Genomic DNA, 19471 nt, shown 5'->3' with positions numbered 1-19471 from the left:
TCAGTTTGTACAGTTTTATATTAAGTTTATTTTCTGTGTGTAATTTCTTTTTCTCTGCTTACCTTGGTCTTATGTCTGAGGCTTTGGAAAATTTATTATTCCTGTCATATGTCTGTTTGTACAGCCATTGTCTTCAGCAGAAAGGAGTCATTGATGCTGAAAGATGACTCTTGCCTTTGTCAGTGCCAGCCACGACCTTCTACTCAGAGTCTGGTTATGTTAACAATAAAACTAAAGAGCTCTGAGTTTAAAACCTACCCAGATCCTTATTATTCTATAGCATCCTTTGAGCCCCCTGCCGTGTCCACTGTCCTTGGTATGTCATACTGTTTAGCTGTTGGCTTACTTAATTACCATCTCATTTAATTAATCTTTACTCTTCTTTTATGCTGTGGAAGTAGTGTCACTTGATGCAAATTGAGTATGTGTTTCACATAATTTTATATCTTTAAAAAATTTTGTCTGAGATGTTTTCTGTAATAGGCACTCACCTTTTTGCATTCTCTTTTACAGAGATACGTAAATAACACATAGGCCTCATATTTATTACTCATTTGATGTAAGATGATTCAGAGTCATAAAAAGAATAAACTATAGTCTGATCATTTTCATTAAGATAGGGTCATCAAAATAAGTTTCTATTCTATGCTCTTAACTATCACTGTAAGTATGATTCCCCTCTTCTTCTCAACCCCACCATTCTACTTTTTGTCTCCATGAATTTACACCTGATGTAAGTGGAATTGTACAGTATTTGTCCTTTTTGTGACTAGTTTATTTCACTTAACATATGTCCTCAGGCTCATCCATTTTGTAGCATGTGTAGGAGTTCCTTCCATCTTTAAGGCTGAATAATATTCCATTGTATGTATATGTCACATTTTGTTTATCCATTCATCTGTCAGTGGATACTTGAGTTGCTTCCACCTTCTGGCTATTGTAAATAATGGAGTAGAATATGGGTGTACAAATATTTGAGACTCTGCTTTCAGTAGCCAATTTGACTTTGTATTTCACTTTGGCTATATAGTATAAAAAAATGTTAAAAAGACATAGTTGCAAATGAAAAGTATGATTTAAAAAAAACTTTTCATAAAATTATTAGCAATTTCATAAGTAGTATTTATTTTGTGTGTTAATAATAGCCTTTGTCTTGGATTGGGCCTCATAGGAATTCTGGCTTCTGTTCTGCAGTGTTGATTACAAAGAAAATGCTTGGAATATAGCCTACAGATAACTGGTGATACTGGAGAGATGGTAACGAAGTGTGTTTTTATATGCTATTACCCCAACTTGTAGAATCTTTTTTAAATCTAGAGTTTTAGTAAGAATTATCCAAGCATGAACAAAACACTGTGTATTTTTATTCGTGATCTCTGTGTTTTCAAGGTATCTGGTTCTCTTGAAATTATGCCTTGAGTGTTTTCTGTAGTAGGTATCCATCTTTTCTCTATAGTATTTTTAAAAACTTTTAAAATTATACATCATTCACTTAATATAGGAAGTACAGATTCATAAAAAGAATAAATTAGGGTCCTACCAGCTGAATTAGTAATTAGTATACTCTGCTTCGGAAACTCACTCCTCCTTGCCTGCTTTTGTCACCTATGGACATTTGGCAGTTCTGTCCCTTCAGCTGGCAATTCTGTCCATGTGAAGTGGCTTGGGAATCCTGGCTGGTTACTGGAAAATTTGTGGTATTTAACTTATTACAGATCACGTTCTCCTCTAAATCACAGAGGATTTTGAAAAAACATTGTTTTTAAGAAAAAGAAGTTCTAAACTTAGCAGAATGTTGTCTTTGTAGCATCAGGAGTTTTCTCATGCAAGAATGTAAAAAAGGCAACTATTTGTGTTTATTTCATCATAGAAAATTTGGCAAGGGTTGGGAAAGCATAAGCTGTTAGGAGTCAAGGATAAAAAAGACTGGTCCTCAGAACAGAAAAGGGAGAGATATCTGGATTGAGAGGTCTCCCGGTCTTTCAGCTTTTTCTAGGGATTGATTGGAAGGTAAAATAATGGAACCAGAGCTTCAGAAGGCACATTAAGGAGCACAATGAACTGATTTTTTGTTAATGGTTACTTATCTTTTTTCACTTTGAGTTTTCCTTTGCAATTTTCATAAGTGTAGACCTACTCATTTAGAATCAGATTTTAGGGGCACCTGGGTGGCTCAGTCCATTAAGCGTCCCACTTTCGGCTCAGGTCGTGATCTCAAGAGTTCGAGCACCACGTAAAGGTTGACTGCTGTCAGCACAGAGCCCACCTCAGATCCTCTCTGCCCCTCCCCTGCACACATGCACATGCGCTGTCTCTGTCTCTCTCCAAAATAAGCATGAGTTGTCACATTTTTTATTAGTTTCGATATAACTAATATAGATATGATATGATTTGGTATAGTTTGATTTAGTTTGATATCTTCAGTTAAGAATATCTCATTAGTGCTATGTTAGAAACCAGTTTTATTAACTTGAACAGTTCAACTTGCTTGATTTTTTAAGACTTATCCATAAGAACTAAATTCTCCATACTTTCATGTAGGCAGGACTAAACTATAGAAAGTTTCATTTACGGGGCACCTGGGTGGCTCAGTCGGTTGAGTGGCCGACTTTGGCTCAGGTCATGATCTCGTGGTCCGTGGGTTCGAGCCCCGCGTCAGGCTCTGTGCTGATAGCACAGAGCCTGGAGCCTGCTTCAGATTCTGTGTCTCCCTCTCTCTCTGACCCTCCCCCGTTCATGCTCTGTCTCTCTCTGTCTCAAAAATAAATAAACGTTAAAAAAAAAAAAAAAAGTTTCATTTACTCTTAGAAGTAGCAGTGGGTACGGACAGAAATGGGAAATCTAGATTATGCCCTATTTTAAAGTCTGCAGAGACATATTTTGGTTCTGAAATTCTCCATCGTATATTGGGCACTGTATGGAGCAGTGACGAAGACCCTCAAGGTAACTTATGCTCTTCAGGTTTCTGAGACAAGAATTGATACACAGCTAGTTCCATGCAAATGCAAATACTACTTGCTGAATTTTATTCTCTGCTATACTATATTTTTAAAAAATCCATCATACTATCCTTCTGGATTTAAATCTTTCACTTTCTTCACTTCTTAGGTATGGACGAACGAGGAGGTACGACATCTTGGGGAACAAGTGGTCAACCAAGCCCCTCTTATGACTCATCTAGAGTAAGTTTGTTCAATACCCTTGATTAAAACTATGAAGTACTTTGGCAGAATAAATAAGTTTTCTTGTATATGAACTCTGTTAAGAGAAATGAAGATTACGTATTTACATGGGAGTATCATAGAATACACAGTACCTTCATGGTAGATTTATTTTTTTCCATTTATTGTCATATTTGGGGAGTTTATCTCTTACAATGAAGGAAATATTTCTACACCTGGATTACCTATAATACTCTTTACTAGAGTTGGAAGAGTTTAGAATGCCTAACTATTCTCCATACATAAATTTTTCTTTGTGTATTGTTTTCTTCATGTATTACCTTTGAGAGATGGCACTGACTTTCAGAGTATCAGTTTCCCGTCTTCCCTCTCCCGTTCTTGTTCCAGTAGTCATCAGCTGTTTATATCTGGGACTCTATAGCTCTGTCTCTTGGAAGCATATCAAAACACACATAACAGATGACATTTCTCGGTTGGCAGTTAAGAGAAAATAGGACCAAGCTAACATTCTACACATAGTGAGGTCATAAGATTAGAGCCTCTTTTTAGCAGTAAACAAATAAATCCCCCAAAACTTTAAAATAATGAGACTGAAAGATTAAAAATTAGACCAAAGAGCTGGCAGTAAAATTAAATTGTGTTTCCAGACTCTGCAGTAAATTGCTGAGGTTAAGAGCTACCTTTTCCAAAATGTCATAGTTTGGGGGCGCCTGGGTGGCGCAGTCGGTTAAGCGTCCGACTTCAGCCAGGTCACGATCTCGCGGCCGTGAGTTCGAGCCCCGCGTCAGGCTCTGGGCTGATGGCTCAGAGCCTGGAGCCTGTTTCCGATTCTGTGTCTCCCTCTCTCTCTGCCCCTCCCCCGTTCATGCTCTGTCTCTCTCTGTCCCAAAAAATAAAATAAACGTTGAAAAAAAACCAAAATGTCATAGTTTGAATAAATAATGAACTATTTACTTCTCTTAGAATTAACCATTAGAAGATAGACAAGCATAAAATTTATGGATATTTAACCCTAGAAGCATATTGGCATAAGTGGAAGGAAACAGTATGTGATTGGAGTCCATAATCTCCATATGGGTTATGTCATTTTGCATTAAAAAAATGCTGAATTAGGGGTGCCTGGGTAGCTCAGTCAGCTAAGCATCAGATTTCAGCTCAGGTCGTGATCTCTTGGTCCATGGGTTTGAGCCCTGCGTCAGGCTCTGTGCTGACAGCTCAGAGTCTGGAGCCTGCCTCGGAATCTGTTTCCCTCTCTGCCCCTCCCTTGCTCATGCTGTGTCTCTCTCTGTCTCTCAAAAATACATAAACATTAACAAAATTTTTTTTTAATGTTGAGTTAAAATATGTGGTTTGCTATTATATTTGGCTGTAGCCTATGTTTAATTTATTTTAAATACTTTGGGAAAAAATAGGATAGTCACGGAGAATTAAGAATAATTATTGAAGAGACAATTAAACATGGTTTTAGTGTTTCCCTTTTGGGAATCTGTGATGAGAAAGCTGGGTTGTAGTGTAAAGAGTACTGTTGTGGGTATCACAAGACTTGGATTTACTATCCTCTCTCCTGTGTAATCCTTGGGCACCTTATTTTAACAACTTGGGGCTAGTTAAACTGATTGTCCAAATATTCTTCTACCTTTAGAAGTTTTTGATTCTTTAAATACCATTGTGAGTAGGAAAGGTAGGTTTCCTGTTTAGATTGTGAAGTATGGATTTTATATAGTGGAGAACAAAATCCTATTTATTGGATTATTTTCTTTCAAAGGCTTGAGTTACTGTGTGATAACTTATTTCTTAAAATGTATTAAATGGTGCCTTTGTACCTTATGTGTACTTTCCTTTTAGACTTTCAATTTTGTTGTACTTGAGTACTAAATAAGATTCTAGGAGAAGAGAACATAATAGTACATCCAAAGTTTCACATATTTCATGATCGTGAAATTAAGTTTGCCTCTAGAGATGGACTTCAAAGTTACTCTTACTTTTCTTTTTGCTATTTGCTATGCTATGTTGAATGTATATTGTGTGCATTGCAAAGTTAAATTGATTTTATAGTAAATTAGTTTTCTGTTTAAAAACCCAAGATTAATATTTAAATATTCCCAATCTACCATGCAACCATATATATATATATATATATATATATATATAGTATAAATAGATATATATGTGCTATATAGATAGCATATATGTATCTATATATACTATATATATAAGTATATATATTATATATATATATTATATATATATCCTTTATATATATATATTACCCTTTATTTTTGTTCTCATTGAAATCCATTCTTCCACTAACTTTGCTTCTTCTATCCTGGTCATGATTTTGAACCTAAAATGGTTTATCTAGTTAAGTTATGTTTTATTTATAATTTTGAACAATTTAATTCTCTCCTGAAATCTTTTCACCAAGGAAAGACATTTATGGTTATCTTAGAAGCTGTCTTCAATACACTTTTAATAGGAAGTTTATGAACTTTTTGGGTTTTATCATTAAACCCCATCTACCAAGTTGACTATTTTTTTCATAATCATAAATATAGATATAATTTCGTTAATAAGAGTCTCAGTTTACCAAAATACTGTATTCCACTGAGTATCATAGTCTGTTGAGTTTTTTTAAATTCAGAAGTAAATACTGATATTGGCTAAAAACCAATTTTGATACTTTGTAAAATCATTAACAAGTCAATTTAAACTTTAATGAAATTTGCAAGTATTTTGTAGAAATTCTGCCAGTGAAATGTATTTAGACTTTGCCATATTGTATAAATAATACATTTCCATCACAGCAGGTTGTATCATTTAAAAAATAATTTGATTTTACAATACTGATAGGAAAAAAATTTATTTTACTTTTTGTAAAGCTTGAAACATAGTAGGCTACAATAAAAAGTATGTAAAAACTGCAGAATGAGTGGTTTGGTGGAGTCATAAAGCATATGCTTATAGTTTAGTTGGATTGAGCTGAGTTCTCCATCCTCCATGCCTCCACTAAAACTATAAGGGAGAGATAATCATGTTTTGCATTACTGTAAAAACATATTTGGTACATGAACTCTGTTAATAGTTCTCTACTCATGTATCATAACTATGCATTTTACCATACAAGATTGACTACACAAAATCACATAGGTTGAACTTAGCATCTATTTAACACCTTTTTAAGGGGAATATTTGCTTTGTACACTTTTTGCCTTATAGGTACTTACTTTAAATCTAACGAAGATGGCATTTTGCTCTAGTAACCTTGATGCCTAAGTGAGCTCTACCAGAGCTCACTTGCCACATGCCACAAACTTCTCAAAAGTGTACTTAGTGTTATACATGTTCTTTCTGAAGTAGGAAAAGCCAGCAGAGCTCCTGTCTGCCCATTTTTCCCAAACCCACAAGAAAAGTAGCCTCACAACATATAGGTGATTTACCAAGTTTATGGTTATCAGAACCTGCCGTAGCACATCATTCAATAGAGTATTTTTATTAGGTAGAGACAAAAATAAATGCATGTACCTATTAGTGGTTATAGAAGAAATGGTAGACATGGTCAGTATTCTTAGGAAATGTGAAGATGACACATGTCTGAGACACTCATAAGGAAGTAAGAGCATTTGTGGCATGTACTTCAAACCTCTTCACTTTTGTTAGTCCTGGTTTCTGCATTGTTGACCTGCTCACCTCTGCAGAACAAAACACACAACTGAACAGATAAAAGCATCATCATGATGTGAATAACACTTTCATTTTCAGAAATATGTGAAAAGTGGTGATCGAGGTTAAGGCACCAGAGATTGAAAGGAGTGATTAAGATCTCAGATAGTTTAGATCTGGGCAAGAGGTATAGTTAATGAGTTTTTTCCCCGCCCTCCCTTAGTTTTTATCCTTTCCTACAAACAAATGTTATCTGTATTTGACATTGCAGCAGGTATAAAAGCCAGAGAATACCATGATTTTTGTTATTTACCACCATGTTAATGATTTATTCTAGTTTTAGATTTTTCCCCCTCCTCTTTAGAAGGCAGTGGTCAAGAGCACAGACTCTGGAGCCAGAGTACCTGGATATGAATCCCAGCTCTGCCACTTACTACCTGTATGATTCTGGACAACTTACTTAAATTCACTTTACCTCAGTTTACTCGTCGGTGAATTGGGGATAATTACTTTATAAGGCTGTCATAAGGATTAAATGTATGTAAAACTATGGTTAAATTAGATAAATCTATATAAAGTGGTTAGATCAGTGTCTGGTACATAGTGACTGCTATGTAAGTGTTGAGTTTAATACTATGTATATCAGAATTTATTAACTAGATCTATATGTAATAATTTAAATGAATGAATACATTTGCAGATGTGCTGCATTCTAAGTGTAATGAATAAGAATTACTTGCTGATTCTGTCATGCTTAATATACTTCCTTTAGATTTGTAAAACACATAAAATCAATTTCCTTTCCGCTTCAGTTATCTGTTTCTTTGGGAAAGGAGAAGTCTTGTGACAAACTTAGATATAAAAGTTTTACTCTGTCCGGTATAATGCTTTTTACATCATGGATTTCTATAAGTATTTGCTGAATACTTGGGGAAGATTGGGGAAGAATTCTTAGATTTACTAGATTAATTGTGTTTGGAGATCGAGGAGAAAAGAATCAAAGTTGATTTATGGTGGTGAATCTCAAAGTCGATGGTGGTGGTATTAATGGTAAATAGGCCTCCTCTCTCCTATGCTTACAAAGTATTATCCTGATTGATGATACTACTTAGTAAAGCATTTAAGATCACCGACTCTGGAGAATTGTATTCTGTGACCTTGGATAAGTTACCAAGTCATTTTGAGCCTCAGAGTTCTCATCTCTAAAATTATGATAATTTTACACATACCTTGTAGGGTTTGAGTAAAGATGAAACCTGATAATAGCTATGAAGTATTTCATTTCATTTATTTATTCAATAAATGAGAGCTGCTACTACTATAATTATCATCATTATTATCTCCAAATATCTAATATTTCATGTTTATTTTCATGGTCATATTTCCTGATGTACAAATTCCATTTCTAAAATGTTGTGTGATCATTTTAGTTGATGAAAATTCCAAGGGGCCCCTGTCATCTTGGTTTTCCTGCCCTTGTAGCTCTGTTACCCAACTTAGGCCAAGCGTTAAGTACTGAGGTATCATTGGGGTTTGCACCCTGGAGTTATGACAGGGCTCACAGGAAAGGGGAGAAGTCTTCTTGCTGACAGTATTTCCTAAAATACAGAGTTTTTCATTCCTCAGTTTAAAAAGTAAAAGATATCATCCTTTGCACTGCTGGTGGGAATGCAAGCTGGTGCAGGCACTCTGGAAAACAGTATGGAGATTCCCCCAAAAATTAAAAATAGAACTACCTTACAACCCAGCAATTTCATTACTAGGTATTTATCCAAAGGATACAGTTGTGCTGTTTCAAAGATGCACATGCACCCCAATGTTTTATAGCAGCGCTATCAACAATAGCCAAAGTATGGAAAGAGCCCAGATGTCCATTGACAGATGAATGGATAAAGGAGATGTGTGTATGTATATATATGTGTGTATATATATGTATATACACACACACACACACATACATACAATGGAGTATTACTTGACAATCAGAAAAGAATGAAATCTTGCCGTTTGCAACTACATGGATGGAACTAGAAGGTATTAATGTTAAGCAAAATTAGCCAGTCAGAGAAAGACAAATATCAGATGCCTTCACTCATATGAGGAATTTAAGATACAAAACAGATGAACATAAGGGAAGGGAAGCAAAAATAATACAAAAACAAGGAGGAGGACAAAACAGAAGAGACTCTTAAGTACAGAGAACAAACTGAGGGTTGCTGGAGGCGTTGTGGGAAGGGGGATGGGCTAAATGAGTAAGGGGCATTAGGGAAGACACTTGTTGGGATGAGCACTGGGTGTGATACATAGGGGATGAATCCCTGAATCTACTCCTGAAGCCATTATAGCAATATGCTAACTATCTTAGATGTAAATTAATAAATAAGTAAATGAAAAAAAAAAGAGATCAGTGGTAGGTAACCGCTAATAGTAATTATGTTTATAAGTACCAGCAGTGACCAGCAGTTGGCATTTTAATTTTGTGCATTTTTCAGGTACTGTATAATCTATTGTGGTAGTAATTTGGGGGGAGAGAAGCAATATTCAATTGCATAGAGTTCGAGTGCTTATTTTTCCCAATTGCTAAATTTCTACCGTGGTTTTCCCTTCTCTTTATAAATATGGTTTGCAGAGTGAAACAGTTGTGTCTATATTGCTCTTCCTTTCCTTCCCATTTTGCAGCATCGTAGAATTTCAAAACTAGAAAGTGTGCTAGCTATTTCTATCTATTCCTTTTATTTCATAGATGAGGAAACTAAGAGAGTTTGAGATTTGGCCAGGTTGAGATATGTGCTGTTGATTCAAAATACACACAAGATTTGGCTAGACAGTTTGCCTGGTTAATGATAGACTCTGGCCTAGAACTCAGATATACCAAATATTATACAATTACCTTTTAACTCCCTTACCTTAATGTTTCCCAAGTCAAAAAAGAACTAACTGTCTTAAATTTTTTGCCATACACCAAATGAAGGGGAGAAGAGAGGAGAAACGTGAAAAGAGGATCTATAATTGATATTTCAAAAGAAGACACGGGACATGATAGAACAAAAAAGAAAGTTTGCTACCAGCGTAGTATATTGTGAGGTAGACTAGCATAGAATTTAAGTGCTTGAACATTGAAATCAAGTTGTGTGGGTTCTATTTCTGGTGCTTCTTCTTCCTAGTTGTATGACTCTGGGCAAATTATTTCTCTTTGCCTCAAACTTTTTTTCTTTTTCCATTTTCCTTTGCCCATTGATAGAGGGAGGTGGTACTAATAATAACTACCTTGGTAAAGTTCCGGACTTAAGCCTATTCGTGGAGAAAGGGAAAAACAGTTATGTGGTAATGAGTTGGCTTTAAAATACTAGGTTTAGCAGCTGTTTATGATTCAGCACAAAATAATTTCAGACTTCTAATTAAGAAATAAATAGTATGTTTTGAGATCTTTCATTTTAATACATACTCTGACATCTGTACCTGTTATAATGAGGTAGAATGAAGGTTCATTTTATTAAAAAAACACCAGCAGTGGTCATTTCTCAGACCATTTGTCAGCAATACACATGGATGGCAGCCTGATGATCCAGGTCAGGTAGAAAATGTATATGAGAGTTGCTGTAGCCTTTTAAGGAGTTGCTCTAGTCTTCGAAGACTCATACTCAAAGCCGTAGATTGGGTACTTTGGATAAGGGAAACAAAAAAAAGTAAAAATTCAACTGAAATAGACATACAGCTTGCAGATTCTGTGGAAACTAAAATGAGTCCTTAAGGTTATCCGGATGAGTTTAATGATACCTGTCTAGCTACTCCTGGGCCATTCCCACCTGATGCAGCTAAAGAGATCTTTAATTTTGCTTAGTGCTCTCTTCTTAGCAGGTATTCAGTATCTTTTCATTCATGTGGATGAGCTTGGCAAACAGCCACTATATGGTTTGATGGATAACAAGTTGGAGATAAGACCCTCAGTTCCCCTCATGTGCTATCTATATATAATTCACAGAGGTCATTCTTACCCTAGGAAGGGTTATACTGGCTGCAGTTCTGGGAGAGCCTAAGGTATAGTTCATTTACATTTGACAGTAGAGGCCTTAGGAATATCTAGGGGTGGAGAGAACCTGTAGTTTTCTTCTCCCAGTAGAGCACAGTGGCATGAGAGCTACCCTTGTAAATAAGGATAATGATGTTGCCTCTCTGCTTTTAAGAAACTTGTTCTTACTCTGGTCCCCATTTTTAAGATGCTGAGATTTGTGAATGCATTCAGTTTATACATCATTAAAAATGAATAATCTTTTAGTTCATCTTAGAGTTCAGGAGCTATGGTTAGAAATACAGGTCATATTTATCTGAAGAGTTAATTATGAAACTTTAACTCTTTTCAGGCAGCAGTGAAGTAGGATTAGGCAGCAAATAGTTAATTATCAAGTTAATTTCACTGATTACTGTGGGATTACAGGAGATGGAGAGATTACTTTGGGTCATCAGGAAAGAGTAAAGGGAGGGGTTTGAGTAGGATATTATAGGACAGACAGTATTTGTATGAATAAGATTAGAAGGAAGACAACTTTCCAGAAATGTGGAATGATGGGACCACAAGTGTAGAAACCTCAAAATTACAAAATTCAGTAAAGAATAAATGATCTTGGAATCATAGGTAAATAGTGTGGTAAGGCAGCTAACTTTTCTGTTCAAGAAATGTAGTGTATCCTTTGGGGAGTAGAGAGCCAATTAAAAATAAATTTTTATGCAGGGAATGACACAACGGGTTTTATAAAGATCAGTATATTGTGGTATGAGGAATGGATCCAAAGTGAAAGAGTAAAGAGTACTAGGATGATAGGGTAAGATGTTATTACATAGACCTATTTGCAATGAAATTAAACTTAGAGTAGGATGATAGGGTCAAGATCACAAAATAATTGAAAATGGAGAGATGTCTCAAAGGAGAAAAAAAAAAAACTGACACATTTGGTGACTGAGGAAGATCGAAAATCATACAGATTAACTCACCCCGCAGAATGATGACTCCTGAATTAAACTCCATGTGTTTTATTCAGGCTTTGACAAGTTAGCTGTGGTTGTGTTCTACAACTACCAGATTGTTTGATTTTGATAAATAGTTTCCCTTATAAATGGAAAAAATGTAGCTGTGTGAATAAAATACTTTTTACTCATTGTCCTCCTTTGACAGCTTTGATGGGTAATAAAGTTTAGTGTTACTTTTTCTTGTTTAGAGTAGATATTTTCTCTAGATTATTTACGGTTTGCTAATGTTTTTATTTTTGAAGGGGAAAATGGTGTAGGTTTTATAGCTTCTGCGAGTTCAAATGCAATAATTAGAAAGGACACACAAATTTTGAAATAGTATTTTATGCCTCTTGATCTCAGGTACAAAACAGGAGATGAAGCAGTTAAATAGCAAAGCAAGACAGGAGGGACAGAGAATTAAAGTAAGTGTTTTCTATATATTGCATCTATGTTCCCATTAATCTCTGTTTTGTTATGTAACTGCTCCTTCTGAATGTTCTGAATGTGAAGAAAAACTATGGGTAAGAAAAGGGTGTATTTTAAAGTTAGGTTTAAATAAACCCATGAGGGAAAGTGTTGTTGGTTACTCTTTGTATTCAAAACATACAAACCTGCCTATAACTTGTAATCTTAGTTCTTAGATAAGGAAAAAATTGGGTTAGGATGATACAAGCTCCTTTAAATCTCTTGCTAGCAGATATTTAAAATGAAAGAAATCACACAGCTGTTAGGTTGTCTATTTTTCCATTTCAAGCTAGGCAGATCTTCTGGGGTTTTGTTTTTGTTTTTGTTTTTTTTTCAATTTAGCCATTCTTCCAGGGACAGTGTCCATTCAGATGCTGTCACATAGCTTTGGAACCAGCCTTTGTCAGTTTCTTACCTCACTGTAAGTTTCACTTAACTTTGCATGCTTATGAAATAGCATCTTTATCAGGACCGATCCTTTACAATTCTCTTTTTTTTAAATCTTCTCGTTGTTTAGTCTTTAGTGAAAGTCAAAACATTAATCTTTGAATATCTCTTATGTCCCTTTTCATAAAATTGTTGAGGTTTTACTTCTGGCAGCTTTTTAAAATTATTTTTTATAGACTTACATATTTCTTATTCGTAAGAACAGGATGGAGGATAGATTCTGGCTGAATCCCTTTCTAGGTCTACTGGGCCTATCTTAAAAAAAATTTTTTTTGAGTCCACACCCAATGGCTGTGGGCTTGGGCTCAGGACCTTGAGATCAAGAGTCGTGCTCTCTACCAACTGAGCCAGCCAGGCACCCCAGCCTATTTTTATTAATAGCAATAATCATAACTAGCATTTATGACAACATTGTTTAAAACCTTTCACATGTTCCCTATTTTAAGTTTTATATCAGCTTTTCAAGAAGACATTTTAAATCCTGTCCATTTCAGAAGTGAGGAGATTGAAGTTCAGAGAAGGTGGATAAATTACCAGATATTAAACATGACTCTAAATTACTGTCCCTTTCTACCATATCAAGTTGGCAAAGTATAAAAGAGACCCCAAAACAGTTGTTATTTCTCCTTGTCCAGGACTTTAATGAAAGATACTCTAGAAGTTCTAAGATGATTGTACTGTCATTATTTCTTATAGAAATATTATTTACATTTTATACTTAAAAAAAATATAAGCCACAGAATAAATTAGGTAAATTTGCTTTCTGGTTTCACCACTATATTTGACCTTGGAAAAGATAAGATACTTCGTATCTGAGCCTCGGATTTTTCATCTGCAAAGAGATTTATCTTGTAACAAGTGCATGAAAATTAAATACAGGAAATTTTATAAATCATAATATCTGGAATTTATTAAGTAGTCTATAAGAATTCCTCTTTTTACATCCAGTCTTACAAAAAATTATACATCCATTCTGATACAAAACCATGTAGGAATTTTACAAGTCCCAGATGCTCCTTAGGCAGCAGTTTTGAATTCCTGGAGTATGTCTTGAACAAGATGAGGAACTTGTTGCAGGTTTTAAATGACCAACAAGAGGTTCTTATGAGTAAAGTAGATTGTTCACAATATTGAAATGATTGGAAAGATTTATTGCATTATACATCTTGCTATTTAGAGATGATTGGGGGAAAAATTGGGCAACCCAGATTTGACAGAATGTAGATTCTTCAGTTCCTCAAATTTGTTTGAAAGGGTATCTACTTCACAGGATGGTTAATGAGACCTCAGTGAGCTTATTTATATCAAAAGCTTAGCGTGATCAATTGATGTTAGTTCCTTTTGTGATATACTTTTGTCATATATTCTAATAACATTTTTATTTTGACAATAACAAACTTAGAGTGCTTTGCTTCAGTGTATTGAACTGATGCTTAATCCTTTATACTACCAAATGAAGTAATTATTTTAACGTGGTTTTATATCACAGTCATTGTACTACTTTTTTGCATGAAGTAGATAGACCCTCTTCTTGGTGTTTAATGTAAATTATTTAGTGATTAGCAAGAAAGTATCAACTGTTCTGTACCAAATATTTTCTCTGCATCGGTGATACTGTTACATCTCGTTGAGTTTATAGTTTTCTGAGCTCTTGCTCTGTAAATATTATTCTTGATTTCCCACTAACCTTACCTTACTCTCTTAGATCACTTTTAGTATCTTTCTTCCCAATTTGAAATTTTGTAGTCTTCTTTGGGCTTAAACTCTTCTTTCTGTGCTGTTCACATGGAATCCTTTTTTGTCTTAGTTCTTTCATTTATGCAGCATTTATTGAGATTTTACAATTTTCTGCTCACTGGAATTAGGTAAGCAAAACAAAAATGATCAGTCCATATTATCTGGACAAAAGGAGTGTTCATTCTCTTGAAAAATATCATAATACTGTTGAGTGATAAAAGTTATGATAATGATGGCCCAGGGAGAGTAGAAGCAGAGAAATAGAAGCAACACTTGGTTATGAAACCTCTAGGGCAAATCAATTGAAAATGGTAATCTGTTGTAAAATACAAAGAACAAAGGACTTAAGCCTGGAGACTTCTCCCATTAGACAAGCATACTTGGTCAAAAGAGTTACTTATTCTGGACATTAGTTCCTAATATGTAAAGCAAAAATTTTCAACAAGATCATGGTTTCTCAAACTGTGCTTAATAGGATATTAGTAAATGTGTAAAAACAGAGCTCCACAGTCCAATATATTTATGTATTATTGGGTTAAACAAAATTGGACTTCTTTGTTGTTAGATTTCTCAGTTTTTAATAAATTATTGCAAGTTATAAATCCTTAAGAAAGGAATAGAATATACTTCTTACAGTTTTTTCCCCACCGTAGAATCTTTCTGTATTACTTACGAATGAAGTTTGACTGCCAGTTAATAGTCTCAAGAAATAGTACATAAGATGACTTGTATGTTCAACCGTTCATCTAGAGCTGTGACCCATTGTGACTTCATTTTGTGTAAGGTGTGAAGTGAGGGTTGAAAGTGATTTTTTTTTTTTTTTTTTTTTTTTTTTGCATAAAGCTATCCAGTTTTGGTACCACCATTTGTTGAAAAGATTATCTTCCCCCATTGAATTCTCTTGTTATCTCTGTTAAAGTCAATTGACCATGTGTGTGAGAATCAATTTCTGAACTCTGTTCTGGTCTACTGATTTTTCAAAATCTTTACACCAATGCTGTACCATCTTGATTACCGTTCCTTTAAAATAAATCCTCCTATCAGGTAGTGTTGTAAGCCCTCCAATCTTGTTATTTGTTTCCAAATTGTTTTATAAATCCTAGGCAGTTTGCATATAAATTGAAATTTTTTAAACCAGTATATCAGTTTCTACAATTTTTTTCTGAGATTTTGATTGGGATTGTGTTGAATTTATAGATCATTTTAAGGAGAATTGATACCTTAACAAAGTAGGGTCTTCTGATCCATGAATATAGCATCTCTCTCTCTTTAGTTCTTTAATTTCTTTAAGTAATGTGTTATAGTTTTCAGTGAACACATTTTACACATCTTTTGTTTAGTTTCTCTTTCATAATTTTTAATGGCATTATAATTTTATTTCAATCTCTGGGTGTTCATATCTTGCATAAGACTACAGTACATTTTTGTATATTGATCTTGTATCCTGCATCTTGGTAAACTCACTAGCTGTGGTAGCTTTTTTTGTACATGCTGGAGGATTTTCTATTTGGATAGTATGTCATCCATGAATAATGAGAGTAACTTTTTCCTTTCCAATCTGGATTTCATTCCTCTTAATGAATTGGTTATGATTTCTGGTACAGTTTTTTTTTTTAAATTTTTTTTTTAACGTTTATTTATTTTTGAGACAGAGAGAGACAGAGCATGAAGGGAGGAGGGGCAGAGAGAGAAGGAGACACAGAATCGGAAGCAGGCTCCAGGCTCTGAGCCATCAGCCCAGAGCCTGACTCGGGGCTCGAACTCACGGACCGCAAGATTGTGACCTGAGCTGAAGTCGGATGCTTAACCGACTGCGCCACCCAGGCGCCCCGAGTTTTTAATAGAAATAGAGTGGATAGCTTTGCTTTGTCCTTGATGTTGGGTAAACAGTGTTTCACCATTAAGTATGATGTTAGCTATAAGTTTCATTGATGTGATCTGTTAGATTGATGACATTCCCTTCTATTCCATATATTTTGAGAGTATTTGTCAAAAATGGATTTTGGATTATATGGAGTGTTTTTTCCACATTTGTTGAGAATATCTTGATTGTTACTCTGGGAATTATAGTAATTACTGTTTTAAATTCTTAATGAACTTTGCATTCCTGAGAGAAATAGCACTGCACTATGATATATTATGCCTTTTACATGTTCCTGAATTCAGTTTGCTAAAATGTTAAGAATTTTTATATACTTTGTAAGTGTTTATTTATTTATTTTGAGAGAAAGAGCTCATGAACAGGGGATGGTCAGAGAGAGAGGGAGAGAGAGAAAAATCTCAAGCAGGCTGCTTGGTGTCAGCACAGAGCCCAATGCGGGGCTTGATCCCATGACCTCATGACCTGAGCCAAAACGTAGAGTGACACTTAACCACCAAGCCACCCAGGCACCCCAAGAATTTTTATATTTGAGTAATACTGATCTGTAGGATTTTTTTTTCTTGTACTATCTTTGTCAGAATTTGGTATCATTATGATATTGGCCTCAAAAATGACAGGTATCTTTTGGAGGAATTTGTGTAGCATTGGTATTATTTCTTCTTAAATATTTGGTAGTTAAGATATGTGGGCCCAGAGTTTTCTTTTGGCAATGATTTTTAATTGCAATTTCAATTTTATGAATAAAGGGACTATTTAAGTTACTTATTTTTTCTTCAGTGAGCTTTATTTGTGTATTTTAGAAATATGTCCATTTGTCTACTTTATCTAAGTTGAATTTATAGGCATAAAATTGTTCATAATATTTCTTTGTTATCTTTTAAATATTTGTATTAGTCATCTTTTGATCTATACACAAAGTACCACAAATTTAGTGGCTTAACATAGCACACATTTATTGTCTCAGTTTCTATTTATGACGATTTTGGCATAGCTTAGCTGGGTCCTCTGGTTCAGTCGCTTACAATGCTGTAAGCAAGATATTGGTCAGAACTGGGGTCCCATATGAAAGACCTGTTGGGGAACAATCTGCTTCCAAGCTCATATGTGTTTTGGCAGGCTCAGTTCTTCGATTTGTTAAACTGAAGGTCACAGTTCCCTGTTGGCTCTTGGCTTGAAACTGCCTCCGTAGGTATCTTGCCACCTGGGCCTTATGGCAGCTTAGTTCATTGAAGATAGCAAGGGAGAAGGTCTGCTAGCAAGATAGAAGACACATTGTGGAGCCTAATCATAGAAATGACATCACCTCACTTTTGCCACATTTTTTTGGTTAGAAGCAAATCAGTAGGCCAGCTCACACTTCTGGGGAATTGTTTATTTAGGGATGTCAATACTAGAAAACAGAGACCATCTTAGAGTCTATCTGGCACAATATTTGTAGAATCTGTAGTTAGAATCCCTACTTCATTCCTGATATGGGTAAATTGATTCCTCTTTTTTTTTTTTTTTTTTTTTTTTTTTGATGAATATGGCTAGAGGCTTATTTTACTGATATTCTCAAAGAACTAGTTTTTTTGTTTCACTGATTTTCTCTGTTTTTCTGTTTTCAATATGTTTGACTTCTATTATTCTTACCTTTATTTTGAATTTAATTTGCTCTTTGTTTCTAGTTTCTTAAGGTGTAAGATAAGGTTGTTGATTTGAAGCCTTTTATCTTTTCTAACACATATTTAGTGCTATAAATTTTCCTCTGACTTTGGTGTTACCTGCATCCTACAGTTTTTACTATGTTGTGTTTTCATTTCATTCAGTTCAAAATACTTCATAATTTTCCTATTAATTTCTTCTTTGACTCATGGGTTACTTACAAGTGTATTGTTTAATTTTGAAATATTTGGGGATTCTCTACTGATATTTTTATTATTGATAATTAATTTCATTGTGATCACAGAACATGCAGTAGTTCTTTGTGTAGGTCCATTTTTTAGGTGGTGTTATTTTTCTTACGATTCAGAAACATTTTTAACATTCCTCTTGTGAGGGTCTGGTGCTGATGAAGTTTTTCATTTTCTGTATTTTTGAAATATTCTTTATTATTTATTTATTTTATTTTTTTTTTTGCTAGGTATAGAGTTCTGAGTGGAGATATCCCCCTCTTCCCTAACCCCCTCTGCAGTCCTAGGATTCACTTTGTTTGTTTCCCCTGTCAGGGGTCAGTATCCTGCGCTGCCCATGTGCAATGTCTCAGAACTGCTGTTTAGTTTTTTGATTGTTTCAAGTGTGAGGGTTAATCTGGTCCCTGTTATTCTATCCTGTTTGGAAGTAGAAGTAGAAATGGAGTTTTCATTTCACCTGATCTGATAAGCGCCATGGATTTGCTTTATAAGTGGAAACCCTAGGGCAGCAAATTAAGAGTGAATGGAGAAATGAAGACTGCACTATCAGATTTTTCTACAGAAGACTGAAAGCTGGTTCAGTCAAGAAATCCTTGTAATTTTGACTATATTTGCTATTGTGTAGTCCTTTCCATACTATCAACTGTCTCCAAATATTTGACTACTGATATTTTGTAATCAGAAGACAAAAATCTGTTCTTTAATAAAATTAAATAACTGCCATCAGGTAGCTATGTGATGTTAGGCATGCCCCTTGAATTCTCTGAATCTTTTTCGTTTTCCTTTGAAATGAGCCCTTTATTTTATTCAGAGTGTTTACAAGGTTAAAACTATTTTTGTACTATGAAAATACTCTTTGCCATTTCAGTCTTATTCTTTGTACTGTGGAGTTTCCAAATGTACCTGATAATATGCTGATGTCTTTGCCCTGAGTTCTTGTGTATTTAATTTCTCAGGTTTAGTTTCTAATATAGTAAATATCACTTGAGTGATAAACAAACATAAACAAACATAAACAAAAATTTTTTGGGATTCTCAATATTTTTTCTAATGTGTATTTATTTTTGAGAGAGAGAGAGGGAGGAAGGGAGGGAGGGAAGGACAGGCTGAGAGAGGGAGACACAGAATCTGAAGCAGGCTCCTGGCTCTGAGCTGTCAGCACACAGCCTGACATAGGGCTCAAACTCACAAACCTCAGG

The 19471-nt window shown here is 34.8% G+C and overlaps 1 protein-coding gene and 1 long non-coding RNA gene across 13 annotated transcripts in view; one reads left to right on the top strand and one right to left on the bottom strand.

Annotated features, from left to right (window-relative positions):
- The window catches only part of LOC123582964, a 33870-nt gene extending 30002 nt beyond the window's left edge, over positions 1-3868 (bottom strand). Inside the window, exon 1 of the long non-coding RNA XR_006704674.1 lies at positions 3503-3868. This is a non-coding gene — a long non-coding RNA (uncharacterized LOC123582964). The remainder of the gene's footprint in view (positions 1-3502) is intronic.
- The window catches only part of TCF12 (transcription factor 12), a 382310-nt gene that overhangs the window by 158629 nt on the left and 204210 nt on the right, over positions 1-19471 (top strand). For 10 of the 12 annotated variants that reach the window (XM_045449620.1, XM_045449619.1, XM_045449624.1 and 7 more), the window contains exon 4: positions 3109-3182. The exons of 1 other annotated variant lie outside the window; for it this stretch is intronic. In XM_045449620.1, coding sequence (XP_045305576.1) covers positions 3109-3182 — 74 coding nt within the window. Of the gene's footprint in view, positions 1-3108; positions 3183-12209; positions 12272-19471 lie in introns of all 12 variants that reach the window. One more of the 12 variants, XM_045449628.1, reaches the window with a different exon arrangement.

The sequence above is a fragment of the Leopardus geoffroyi genome, chromosome B3 (genome assembly GCF_018350155.1).
Source record: "Leopardus geoffroyi isolate Oge1 chromosome B3, O.geoffroyi_Oge1_pat1.0, whole genome shotgun sequence".
Taxonomy (NCBI): Eukaryota; Metazoa; Chordata; class Mammalia; order Carnivora; family Felidae; genus Leopardus; species Leopardus geoffroyi.
Note: the sequence above shows the minus strand (reverse complement) of the source record. Positions and strands in the feature narration are given on the sequence as shown.